At 41.5% G+C, this 14,127-nt stretch overlaps 1 protein-coding gene across 2 annotated transcripts in view; it reads right to left on the reverse strand.

Moving 5' to 3' along the window:
• Positions 1 to 2,770: 2,770 nt before the first annotated feature.
• SMPD3 (sphingomyelin phosphodiesterase 3) overlaps positions 2,771 to 14,127 on the reverse strand; it is a 253,523-nt gene continuing 242,166 nt past the window's right edge. For both annotated transcript variants that reach the window (XM_084644719.1, XM_084644720.1), the window contains exons 8-9: positions 11,479 to 11,641; positions 2,771 to 7,755 (exon numbers count right to left, since the gene is read on the reverse strand). In XM_084644719.1, the coding sequence (XP_084500845.1) occupies positions 7,654 to 7,755; positions 11,479 to 11,641 (265 nt within the window). In that variant the 3' untranslated portion in view covers positions 2,771 to 7,653. The remainder of the gene's footprint in view (positions 7,756 to 11,478; positions 11,642 to 14,127) is intronic.

Genomic DNA, 14,127 nt, shown 5'->3' on the forward strand with positions numbered 1-14,127 from the left:
TCTAAGTGGTGTGGGAAATACGGTTCTGTATTGTAGTTTAAATGAATTACTCAGTTATGTATTAATATGCCTACTAAAGAATCTATTTGTCAAAAAACATTTCCTGAATCTTTTTTGTTGTCTGTATTGTTAGACATACTTGGTCATTTATTTCAAAATACCTGTCAGCAAAAATAATTGAAACAGGTGTGATTATATTGTCATTTCTGCATATTTTGTTTGTCAAATTCTAACATATTGTGTGCAGGATTTTTAATTTTTTGGCACAGAATTCCCCCAGAAGTAAAATAAATAAATATATATATATATATATATATAAAGGGATGCTGTGTGTCTTTTCCAGTTTCAAATACTGTGCACCTGAAGCAGATGACCATGTTTTTCATTTCCAGTGAGGCTAAATTCTGGGAACCAAAGGTCAATGGACATGAAAGAGAGGAGGGAGAAGGTATGCAAGTGAAGGGTATATAAGTAACTAATGCAACAACAAAAGCTGTAAATGAGATAATCCATAACACAGGCTCATTTGGGAAATGAGGGAGGTTAAGAGTGGACTTTTGAACACTGCCACAGGGACAGAGTCAGCAGGAGTCCGTCTTTAGCAAACCTGCAAGTGGAAGGTACCTAGACCCATTTTTTGTAATCAAGTGACCATTTGAAGTTGGCAAGAAATAAGTTTTCAGGCAGTCTCTCAACTTAATGAGAATGAAGAGACTATGTGCTTTGAACTGTTGTGAAGAATTCTACAGCCGTCCTGTGAACTTAAGGTGATGAGATAACTGAAGATAAGAACGGCCACACTGGGTCAGACCAATGGTCTACCAAACCCAGGGTTGGGCAAACTTTTTGGCCAGAGGGTCACATTGGGGTTGCGAAACTATATGGAGGGCTAGGTAGTGAAGGCTGTGCCTCTCTAAACAGGCTGGCTCTTGCCCCTATCCACCCCTCCCACTTCTTGCCCCTGACTGTCCCCCTCAGAACCTCTAAACGCCCCCTGCTCCCTGACCCCTATCCACACCCCTGCCCCTAACTACCCCCAGAACCTCCGCCCCATCCAACCTCCCCCTGCTTCCTGTCCCCCGACTGCCCCTCGGGACCTCCTGCCCCTTATGTAACCCGTCCCCACCCCCTTACCAGGCCGCTCAGAGCTGCAGGACTGGCTTATTGGAAAACCTGGGAAGTGGGCTGGTGCAAGCCATGCTACCTGCCTGGTGTCATGGCTGTGTGGGAGGGGCTGAGGGCTAGCCTCCCTGGCCGGGGGCCATAGTTTGCCCGCCTCTGATCTAACCCAATGCCAGGTGCTTCAGAGGGAATGAACAGAACATGCAATCATTGAGTGATCCATCTCCTGTCATCTACACCCAGCTTCTGACAATTAGAAGCTAACTGAGGCTAATTGAGTATAAATACAAAAAGCAACCCCGTTTCTATTGAGCTCAGGGTGCTGTGCATAAACTCATAATTAACCAAATTAAAAACTTGGGAGAAGGAGGGAATTATAATTCTTAGCAGGGCTATAATTGTCATACTGCTTTATATGTATAAAGTGCTCTATAAGCCTTTAACTAATTAGATTGTAAACTATCTGGGGCAGAGATTGTATCTATGTTTCCATAATGCCTGTGACAGTGGGGCCCTAATCTTGATTAGGGCCTATTGTAGTGCAAAACGGTAACATCTGAGGGCTAACACTACTGCTGGTAAAGAGTGAAGTTTGCAGGTGGTGAAGAGGTACAGACCAAGAAGGATGTCAAAGAATGAGTAAGTCCGACACCCCAGGGGTTCACCAGAGCAATGGTCAAACTGCCTGCCAACCCAAGGTGCAACAGTGACAGTAGGGTGCAGACAGGATCAAGGAGGTAATAAGGGAGGGGGCTACAGGGGCCAGTTTCTGATTTCCCGTTTCACAAGATGAAAAGGTCCCTTCCTAGCTAATTAAAAGAAATACCTGCACTGTACACATTCTTATTGACTTGTGGTCTAGTGATTTCTTTTTCTATGATCATAGAATAAAAAAAAATTCTAGTAGGGCCCCTGTGGGTTCTTTTCAGGTGCCTTTGGGAATGGTCAAAAAGGGCTGAAACACCATAGTGGATTCTCTTCTTAGTAAAGTGAATTGAGTCAATAGAAACTGAACTCTGAACACTCGTGTATTTTTTGATTAATTTTAACTGAGTTGACTGGAAGCACAGGCTTTTTCTGAATCTATACTGACTAGTTCAGGGATTGGACTAAAGTCACGGAGCCACCAAGATTACAATTATATAACAAGAAACATGGCTCTGTGAAGTTTTCCTTTGCAAGTAGCATTTATTAGAGAAAGAGGAAGGAAGATTATCTTGTGGCTAAGGCACTGGACTGGGACTTGAGAGATCTAGGTTCAGTGCTATGTGGTGTACCCTAGATTTCCTGGGGGATGATGTGAAAGTCACTTAATCTCTGTGGCACTGATCCCCTCCATCTGTAAAATAGGGCTAATGCTTTATTTCTCCCTTTCTTTAGTAGTTTAGATTGCTGAGCTCTTCATGATGGGAACTAATGTCTTCCTATGTGTTTGTATAGTGCCTAGCACAGTGGAATCTCTGTTGGGCAGAGTAGATATTACAATAATATAAATAATGATAACATGATGAGACTACATAGGAAAACTTAATAAAGAATCATAGTTCTATCAGCTGCATTAGACTCTTTTCAGCATTAATATTTTTAGACTCCAACACATTGAAACCAAAGTAATAAATGGACTCCAGAGAAATGTTTGAGCCTTGAAATTTTATTATCTTGTTTGCATCAACCATTAATTCCTTTCAGCACCAGTAAAGAAAAAAAGCTTTTTTCCCCACAAAATATCTGGTTTTTATCAGGTGTAAGACTGTGGTTTTCTTACAGGCAAAGAAAACAATGAACGTTTGGTTTCTTGTTTTTTATACATTTGTAACAAAATGTCAGGTGTGTGCTTACCATATAAAAACATTAGGTCCCAGAAGGATACAATACCAAAAAAATCATTGAAATAAAAAAGTTATTTTTATATTGGGTTTCTAAACCTCAGCATTAATACAATATTTTAAAAACATCAAGATTAATAGTCATATTTAAAACAAGATGGTTATGGACAAACAATCTTAATACCTATTTTTAGTGACCATCGTCATGACGGAGGAGAGCCAGGAATTCTTCATCACTCTAGACTCCTATGTGTTCCTCTTCTCTCATCCCTCTTGACCCAGAAAGAGAGTGGAAAAAATAACTTTCTGAGCTGGGCTGAACTCAGGCCAACCGAAAGTGGCCTGAGAGCTGCTCATATTAATCTGAGGACAGTCAGATCTGTTTAATTTGAATCACTGGACAAGTGCAATTTAAAAAAAATATTTTTTTTTAAAGAAAAATAATTGCAGGCCCCATCGTAAATCTTCATGCTTTATCCAACAGGTAGGAGTCAGGGACTGGCTGTCACAGCTACTGGGACAAGATATTGCAGTGAGGTGTAAAAGAGAATTTTTATTAGGCAACATCCTCTCCTCAAAGTAACCGCAGATGCAGATCTCGGTTCAGCAGCGCAGCTCTTCTTGAAGTCAATATTGAGTACAATTCACCTTTATTAGGTCACATTTATTGAGCAGCCCATTTCTAAGTCTAACTACATACTATGGCAACTCCATCAGAATACATAAGCCAAAATATAACTGTCATAAGTATAACATTACACTATGTGGAATTCAGCCATAATGTCACAAGCACTCTTCCTCAGTGCTTGATGCAGGCTGTAGCATGGTATCTCATTTGATCGCATATAGTCCAGTGATGCCTTTCAGAGCCCCAGGCAGGCAAACAAATAATACACAGATTAACCAGATCTGAACGAGCCCCGAAAGGCTAGAGACTGTTCTTTTGGGCTTGCATTTTCGAAGGCCTAAGGGAGTTAGGCATCCATCTCCCATTGAAAGCCAATAGGGTTTGGATGCCTAACACCCTGAGGCCTTTTTTAAAATGCTATCCTTAGTTTATACGCATTTAAGGAACATTCTCCTGTTCTTCTGAAATTACTTGTAAAATGAGAATTGAGAGTAATAAAAGCAGAAGTTGAAGCTTCAGGGCGTGTGTGTGTATTATGTCTTTTTAAAAAGTCATGAGGTGACACTTCTGCTAGTGTCTGCTGTCCATAGTCATCCCATAAAGAAATAGTACTGATGTTCAATGATGCTACATTATTAAACACAAAGTAGTATTATCACCCACTCTTTGGAGATAACTGAAGTTCCTATGCCCAATAGGGTGATAGCTGTTGGAAGTTTAACTCAAACCCTTTGTAAATCATATATTGCTAATGGGGCTAGTCATGCTGTCCTTAATCAGGCTGGAATTTATTTTAGAAGAATTGCTTGCATCTTAATTTCCTGTGGTAGTTATTTTTTTAAAAAAGTAAGGAAAATAAAAATATCCCATCACATGACCTGGGTTCTAAGGCTTTTTTGGATCGATATTCTGCCAACAGAATTACTGAGTGGTTCTTTTTGAGTCAGTGTGGAGAAAATGGTTTCTGTTCCTCTTTCACATGGCACACTGTCCTCTGGAGTGGGAAGTGTGTGTTCTACAATCTTCTAAATGTATTTTCTAAATCCTTCAAGTGTATCAAGGCATCAGAAGGCACAGGATCGATGCAATAAAGCAAAGAGCATTTGTACAATGGAGTCACAATACTGTACCTCCCAGCATCATCCTCTTGCAAAGTTAGATCTGTAAGATTAGTAACAACTAACTATATTGGTTAGTTGGTGTGTTTTGTTTTGTTTTAAATAGAGACTGTTTTACAACTATCCATTGATCAACAATTAAAAACAGAGAGCACTGAAAAATTAAGAACGTCAAAATCTAAGAAACTGCTTACTTCAAAATTGAAAAGATCTCTCATCATATCCCAAAAGGGCAAGGAAAGTGCCTGTGTTTGAGTCAGCATGACTTCACAGAACTAAACTGAAAGTAATTTAGACATCATTAGTTTTTACTGTAAATAGCATAACACTGTTTGGCAGTAATTGTTTATGTTTACATCCCACACTGTGTCAATAAATTCAGCAACTGTAACTGATACTCAGTGAATTTGATATCAAACTAATTTACACTGTTAGGAAAGCTATTAAAAATACTGAACCTCAGATTTAGTTCTACTACTGATAGCAGTATGGCAGCATAGCTGCTGGGCAGTACACAAATTGCTATTGGTACTGTTGTTTTTTTTTTCTTAAAAACGTTAATAAAATACAAGCAAGATAGAAAATAGGATTACGAGCATTTTTTTCAAAGTCTTTCTGAGTTAACTGCAGAGCTAAGAAAGCAGGAAACTGTGCACACACACTCTGTATAAGGAGAGAAATAATTAGTGCTTCAGACGTCTACCTCTTGGCACTTGGTTTCAATTCTTGTTTAGACCATGAGGGGTGCTAAATTCGGTCTCTTTCTAGTCTCCATTTGTTGTATGTCACAAACCCCCATGCAGTTTGGCACAATTCAGTTGTGAGAGGCAGTATGTGTTCAAAGGAGCCCAGAACTGGAAAATGAGGGATGTGACGGGTCAAGATTGAGGTGCAATGGCAAAGCAGTGTGAGGGAGAAAACTTGCTAGCACCTGCCTGGCTCTAGCCAGTGATATCCGTCTGTTTCTTTCATTAAGGGCTTCTCTGCATGCAGAGTGACACAGGTTTAACTGAGTGTTTGGTTTTTAAATTTAGGTAGTTAAACTGATGCAAGAATCTGCATGCACTCATTTCTGTTTTAAACAGGCTTATTTCAGTTTAGTTTAAGTCTGTAGCAGGTTTAAACTGAAGCACAATATAAGTATTCACATGGATGTTTGTATCCGGTTGGCTAAAAATTGTTTAAACTGGTGCATGTTTGGGCCCAGATGAGATGTAAATTCAATATTTATTTTTCCTTTAAAAACCTATATATGTAAGAGAATAGGGAAAACATTGTAAAAACAGAGCAATGGCTTGGATTAAAGAGCAACAGGTAATTAGTGGATTGTGTGGGCCCAGAGGTATCCTTTTGAGTAGAATACTCTTCTCCCTAGGAACAAAAGCCTATTTCTTCAGTGTGGTGTTTGCTTCCATCCCCTCCTTTGCTCGTGCCCCATTTTACATCCCTAAATGGACAAAGGGCCGAGAAGCTCAGTTATGAATCCCCTTTTTAATTACGAGTCGGGGAGGTAGGAAGGGGAAAAGGGTAGGGTACTGGGATAGGACAATAAAGAGAGAACTCACTGCTAACGGAGGGGCTGATGTACATGTTTGTGCAGTGGAAAGAGAAAACCACCACCAAAAATATACAAATTAACTGGCCAAGTCTCGAAGAAGGGTTTTGTTCCATACATTAAAAATTATTTTCAGTTCAGGAGGAGAGTTCTCCTTTACAAAAGTCTTCACATTTCAATTCCCCATTCTTTCTTTCTTTCTTCCGCCGCCACTTTTTGTTCCTTTGAAAATCAGAGTCCTAACCAGTCTTTTGTCAATCACACTCTGCTTTCTTCATCTGTTCTCTGAAATAGTCGCGTCTTTTGTTTTCCCTATGTCTCGCATGTTTGTTACAAGCCTTCCTTATTCATTGTATCCAGTCAGGGCAGTGAATTGACTCTGGTATTATCAATGGTACCACGTGAATCTCATTCAAAATGACCATAATATTCTGTTACTGTATACTGTAAATCAGAACTGCCCTAAATGTGGGAAAGGAAGTCTATGACATTGAGAGAGAATATGGTCCCCTTTTTAAAGTAATAAAGTGATTAAAGTGATATCCTGTGAATAGCAAACTTTGGGCTCTATTCTGGAGCTGTTACTCAGGCAAAACTTGTTGATTTTAATGGGAATATAGTTGGAGTAAGGATTGCAGGACTGGATTCTTAAACTTTAATGTCTGATTTTTAATCATAATCCTTAAATGGAGGACTCTGAAAAAGTAAGATTCTTATCTGCCAATTGGATACAGATTTTTGTTTTAAAGCCCATCAAGTTGGTTGGAAAATGTTTAGCCAGTCCCAGAATGCTTTTCTTTGGCTAGTTTCTGATTTTGAATTCCCATTTCTATTCTTGTTTCCCCATGGTATCTTAATGACTACTATCTTAGAGTGGCATGCAATGCGGGCGCATGCTACTGATGCAGGCATGCTACTACGACATTAACAGACTTGGAAAAAGAAAAGAAATAAAAAGCTTTAGCTTAGTTTTACAAAGATATTATGCAAAAATCCATTGAGCAGCACTAACTCACAGACGGATTACAAACTAAATTGTGCTATATATTAGTATAAAAACATGGTTTAGTAAGAATGGCACTGGTTCAAAAGGAATAAGGACTTCCATCTTGGTTCCTTACAGTCCACAGTGAAAGCGTTGAGATACAGCCCTGCCCTGTTGCCTGACCAACTTGTGACAGTGGTTTGTTATTGGTCCCAACCCACACAATTTCTTCCCTTTATATCCTCCAATGCTGGTACATTCTGAGAGGAACTTGAAAGCCAGTTGAGTTGTGGGGGGGAGCCTGGGTCAGGTCTAGTAACCTTTTCTAACGTGGCACCAGAAAAGTTCTTTCCTATCCTCTGATATAAGTCATAAACTGAAACTTCCCTCTTCTAATCTTCTGTCTAAACTGGTCAGTTTTAAGAATCCTCTTCCCCTGTAGATACCATCAGACGCATAGCAACTGGCAGGTGGTCTGTCAAACCTGCTAACTGTGTAATAAAGTTGAACTCTTCCACTTCCTGCAAAGGAACAAAAGGGGAATGCAAAAATCAATGCAAGGTATTCAGAATGCACCAGGCTTAGATTTTCTACATCTCCTCCCAGTTTACTTTCTTAAGCCCAAAACCTATCTCCCTGATTCCGTGGATGCAGAGGGCCCAAAAGACAGTGGCTCCACTGTGCTAGAGGTGGAGTAAGCTGCCACAGAAAGCTCCAGGGGAGAGAGTAATCAGTGCTCTGGGGGTGGGGTTCTGTCTGCTGGAGTACAAAGGTTACACTTGTAATATATACACACCTACTGGATGAGACAGGTATCCTGTTTGGGGGAAAATAGCATGTGCTTATGTAATTCAATACTGTCATATTGCATATGCATGAGGAGACTGAATTTAAGGCTGCAGAGACAATCTTAATTTTGGCAATTTCCTAACTCATGAGTGCTTAGCAACCTAAACCTTCTTTAATGTAACTTCCTGTGTCCTTAAAAAAAAAAAAAAAAAAAAGAAAGAAAAAGGCAGCAAACAGGCAAAAACAAACTGTCATGTGTAACCATATTGGTATCAACAGGGTTAGAACTTTTAATCTATGTCACAGACCTCTGTTACTTGAGGAACACTTGATAGCACTAGTAAGTTGACAAACTCTGTGGCCAGCCACTAGTGGGAGATACGGCACACATTTTGCCAGTGGGCATCAAAGCTATCTGTTAGCTGTAGAACAGTCGTTCCCAAACTGGGGTTCACAGAACATTACAGGGGATTTGCCAGAAAAACTTCACTCATGGCGGCCAGAGGATCCTGGGCATTGGAGGCAGCAGGTGGGACCCGGTTGCAGGGCAGACATGCTGAGCCCCAGGGAGAGCGGGGCCGGGCAGTTGGGGCTGGCAGCCTGAGCCCCGGCAGTCAGCGGGACCTGCAGCCGGAGCTCAGAGATGACTGGGGCGGTCAGAGGGGTTCAGCAGCAGGAGCACCATGGAGTGCGGAGGAAATTTAAACTTAAATCCCTCGAAATATTCATTTTTAGGAGGGGGTTCACGAGATTTCACAATTCAGTGAAAGGGGTTCGTGGGCTGTTAAAGTTTGGGAATGACTGCTTTAGAAGAATACTGAGACTCAGGAATACTGTTTTCAGTTCCAGATTTGGAGGAGTGTACTGTAGTTTATTACAGCGACTTCTGCCACCTGGCCCTCCAGTCTGTCCTTGTCCCAGTCCTCATCCCAGGCTCTCCTCTCCACATCTCCTGACCCCTCTGAATTCAAGTCAAGTTGATTCCTTCTCCTCTGCCCGGGCTTCAGCAGCAGGAGCATTGAGATATTCAGAGCACAGGACACTGTCTCTCTGCTCCCAGTTCTGGACCTGTGTCACAACAGACCCCAGCAGCCAGGAGGAACAATAGCAGGGAAAGTCCTGCTCAGTCCCCACAGCCCTTGAGTGGTGCATGCCCAGTGCAAACAGAACCTTCAGACAGTCTGCCTGCCAAACTTTAATGAGCCTGTGAGCATCTGTGAACTGAGACTTTCAGAGGCTCATAATTTGGATAGCTGTTCACAGGAATGGCAAAAGGCACACCCCTGACCCTAACAACACCTCTTCCCCTCCCCCCATGGTCAAATCACAAACTCTTGCTTCAAAGCATAGAGGAGCTAGTGCTTGTCAATAAAATGGCTATGCAAATCCTTTAACCCGGACAAAACCAAGTATTTTCCCCTCACCTCCATCTCCGAAAGAGCTGAACTATTTTTTTTTCCCAAAAAAATTCCATCAGGCTGACATCCTGGCACAGAGAATGTCAGCTCAAATTGACTGAAGTTTCACAAAGTCATAACGAACCAAAACCAGGGTCTTCTGATGGCAAGTGTTGGAGCAACTTTAACTACTGATGTTTCCAGGGATGCCCCAACAATTTTTCCACCATCTATCTCTGTGGAGCCATCCCCAATGCAGCTGCTGATTCCATGCTTCATCCACCAAATCTGTGCCACACTCAGCCCCCACCTTGCAGCCCAGCCTGCCCAGGTGCAGTGTCACTTCCCATCTCTGAGGAGGGACACAGGCTTCTAGAAGAAGGGGGAGGCTCCATGTGTGGCCGGGAGCCCTAGTGCGGGAGCTGGCCCCAAAGCAGCAGTGTTGGTCACCCACTACCCACTCAGGTTTGGCTCCACGGCCCCTCTCTCATGATGGGGCAAATGGGGTGGTACAGCAGGGCCAAACTGGTGTTGCGACAAGCTAGACAAGGCGTCCCCACAGAACTCACGTTTAGCCCCACAGCCCCTACATTATGTGTACAGGGGTCATAATACCACTCAAATTTTAGCCCCTCCATCATGACGAAGGAGCCACATGCTAAAATCTGAGGAGTGCTGCAACCCCTGTGCACTGTGGTCCCAATGCTGCTCACTTAATTTTGGCCAAAAAGACATGATTGAAGGGCTGCCAGGCCAAACCTGAGTGGGCAGCGGGGCTATCCGTGCCGCTCTTCCTCACCACTGCCAGTGGTACGCACTATTCATACTATGCATATGGCTGCGGGCATCATAGGGTGCCCCTATCTGCACCAACTGTATAATTTCACAAAAAACTACATGCCATCTTAATTTGGCTCCCTTGTGCGCATGCATTATGATAATATTTAAGTATGCAATCACATTTTTTTCCTTCTGCCTCATTCAGTGGCCTTATAATGAGACATTTTGGGCAGCCTTAAGAATAGGCAGCTTTATCAGCTCTGCATATAGTATCACATAGCAAACAGGTTTAATATTACTTTGAGGGCCTCCCAGATTCACGGTGCATTGGCAGTACAGTGTATTTATTTTATCATCATCATCGTGTTACACTGGCCAGGATATTCTATAAGGTTTTGCAAAAGTTCAAAAATTGGTGACCATCAAATGAAAAACTAGAGAGTAATGCTAGAGGGCATAAGAAAAAGCACCTTCTGCCCCCACAAAATTACCCCTGCCAAATTTAAGGCTGGAGGGGAAAAAAATTCCCATTTTTATTTTGTAACATCCTTCCACTTTCCAACAATCCGTATGCAGTATTATCTGTATTACTGTAGCTAATAATCCTACCACCCTAGCGGCCCCTACCAAGACTGGACTCCATTATGCTAGTCACTATATAAACATGAAATAAGGGAGAGTAGAGGATGTACTTATTGGTGCTATGTGAGATATTAGAATCAAACCCATTTGAACTGAGCCTATTTTTGAGATCTGATGCATTCTTGCACAGAGCCCATGCTCATGGAAGTTTGGCAAACATTATCTTAGGCTGCTTAAACACTTAAGTAGCTGGTTAACCTCTTTACCCCACCCCACTTCCGAGACACCTTCTCTCACTTCCAAGAAGTCCCAGACCTCACAGGACAGAAGCAGGAGAGAGGGTCTGAATGGTGAGTTCCCTTTGGAGATGTGAGTTTGAATTTAGCCCTATGCACAAATCTGCAGGGCCTTATGTGCCATCCAAGCACTTTACATTCTGAAAAAAGAAAAGGAGTACTTGTGGCACCTTAGAGACTAACCAATTTATTTGAGCATAAGCTTTCGTGAGCTACAGCTCACTTCATCGGATGCTTCCGATGAAGTGAGCTGTAGCTCACGAAAGCTTATGCTCAAATAAATTGGTTAGTCTCTAAGGTGCCACAAGTACTCCTTTTCTTTTTGCGAATACAGACTAACACGGCTGTTACTCTGAAACTTTACATTCTGAGTTACAGTTCACTTCACGGTAGAACTCACCACTTTCCATTCCAGGTAGACACCGTCTTCTGTGTAAAGCATGTAGTCAATCCTCCTCCCACTGCCTTTTAGTGATGCCTTCCTCCCCTTTTGACTTGAACTGTGGTTCTTGCTGGTGGGATAGACCACGTATCCTTTCCTCCCTTCTTCACTTTCCAGCACCCTGGTTTACAAAAAACACAAGCCTGTTAAATATCTCCCAGCTCTACCCCTATGTGTAGAATAAGCTATCATCAGTATTTTTAATGCAGCCCCCCCCCATCCCCCCCACACGCACATTGTGTTATGTGCTGTCCGGAGGAGTCTACAGTGTAAATAGTAGTGGAGTGAAATCCATTATTTCAGGCATGCATAAGATTATATTAATCTAGAGCTGACTGAGGGGACAGTTCTGCTTGGATGTTCTCACAATGAGTCTCAATACTGATATCCCACTATGTGTGTGGATCTGACCCTGATGTCACTAGGAGTTTTGCATTGGGAAGGAAAGTAGAATATTGGCATAAAGATCCACCATGTGAATTTGGTATATACAATTACTGCATTTGCAGATACCTGCAGCAACTCCATTTGCAGGCTATCAAACTTAACTGGTCATCAGCATGTGCAATCACAGAAATTTTGAGTGTTAATTTAGGCATGCAGATAGGTACACCCTTTTGTGCATGCAATCTTATGAAAATCTGGGCTAAAATGTACAAACAAATGATTTCTAAAACCAAGTAGTTGAAAATGATTTACTTTACTTACCTGCCAGAACCTGAGCTCAGAGGTCTGTGGTTTCCCTTATAAAAGTTGATTACATCATTAAGCTACATCATCAACTGTTGCAGCAGAAACACTGAGCCATGAACTTGGGTCCTAGCAGGTACAAAGCCTTTAAATTCATCTTGAGAAAAAAAATGACATTTTGATGTCCTGGCTTTTTAAAATGATCATGAAAGGGTTTAGTTGTGTGTGTGTGTGTGTGTGTGTGTGTTAAAGGTGACAAGTACAGGACTCTTATAAAATGATTTGATGTTAGGAAGAAAAATCGTCCCTGATTTTATCATCATCTCTCAAAATTCCCTCCTTCAAAAGAATCTGAACTGGGACAAGGCAAGAACTGCAACACTTAAGAGGACAGTTTAGTTTTTTGGCAAGTTGGGAGTAAATGCAAATTATAATTGGCTAAAGTTGATTCTTATAAGAAGTACTTTACCCACCTTTACAAGATAATAGCCAACCATACATGTTACGGTGGATTATTAAGTCTATGGAATATAAACGTATTGCAGTTCATTTGTTTCCTCTGATTAATTTAAATATGAATGTTCTGATAGTTATCTAAGACCAGACAGATTATTTTTAGTAACCATCTTATAAAGGGAAATTTTCTTTCATATAGGATGTTTCAAATTTGGACTGTCATGTAATTTAATTGTGTTAAATTAGCTTATTAAAACATTCTGATCCTGTTACATGGAGAGTCAGACTGTTCATTCTACAGCTTGTTTCTGAAAATTGTGCTCTTTGTGAAAGTCTCATTTAGATTCAAGAAAGTGATCTGGCTATAATCAAGCTGACCTCTATTGAAAAGCAGCAGCCCACGCAGACTTGGGAAGCGCAAATTAAATAACGAAGTTGAGCAAAAGCTGCGCAGAGCTGGACAAATACTGGGATGGGGACAGACACACACACACACTTTTATATTCACTTCCTGTGACCATTTCAGTGACTGAGTTATCTGCACAAATGTTTATGGAAAAGGAATTTTCATCTCAAATACTCCAGGACAATGAATTTTAAATTTGTATGCTCAGTAAAATTAGTATCATTTATATGTGAGGGGATACTGCTTGATACAGCAGGGTGTATGCCATGCCACAGAAGTAGCACATAACTACTCCATGTGAATGTAATAGGTTATGCCAATATGATATACACAGCAATCTAAACTTTATAGGGCTGATGCCTCAGATAGGACCTAGGACACAGGAAGGAGAAAGGGTTTAAAAAAAATCTTCCGAATCTTTTCTCCTTGAGAGATTTAATATCCCCAGGAGGCTTTTTTTAAAAACTTTCTTGCCTATTACAAAATTTATGACTCCTCCAATTAGAGCATGTGACTACAGTGGCCAATCACAACTAATCCGCACAGCTCATTTTTAATACTGAATATCAGACTGTTTGATGAATCCACACAGAAAAGCAACACCTGCAAAAAGTATGATGCATGAGTGAGAGAATGTGATCTGGTATCTGACATTCTGGAGTCAATTTCACTCCACCTGCATAAAGCTTGGGTAAGCCATCCCACAAACCAGGGGGGCAGGAAACTGTGTAGGCCCCATAGCCCTTCTGCTGATGTTGTTCCAGCTTGTGGCATGGAATTGTGGACCACACACTCTACACACACATTGCATTGGGGCCACTGAATCTTCATAAATGTAGATCTGAATCCCATCTCTTGCCTGGTCCCTAATGCGGCCTTCTGTGCTGGACTATGGAGACCTTGTTCCAGTATAGAGCTCCGATACTTCTGTAAAACCAGTGAATACTCCACCCGCCACTCCACCTCCACAGACCTTGTGTGGTGTTTAAATGATGCAGATGGCCTTGTGTTGGCCCTCTGAATCAGGGTACTTTTCACCTTCTGAGAGAAGAAAT

This window comes from Lepidochelys olivacea, assembly GCF_965140295.1.
Source record: "Lepidochelys olivacea isolate rLepOli2 genome assembly, chromosome: 12".
NCBI classification, from domain to species: domain Eukaryota; kingdom Metazoa; phylum Chordata; order Testudines; family Cheloniidae; genus Lepidochelys; species Lepidochelys olivacea.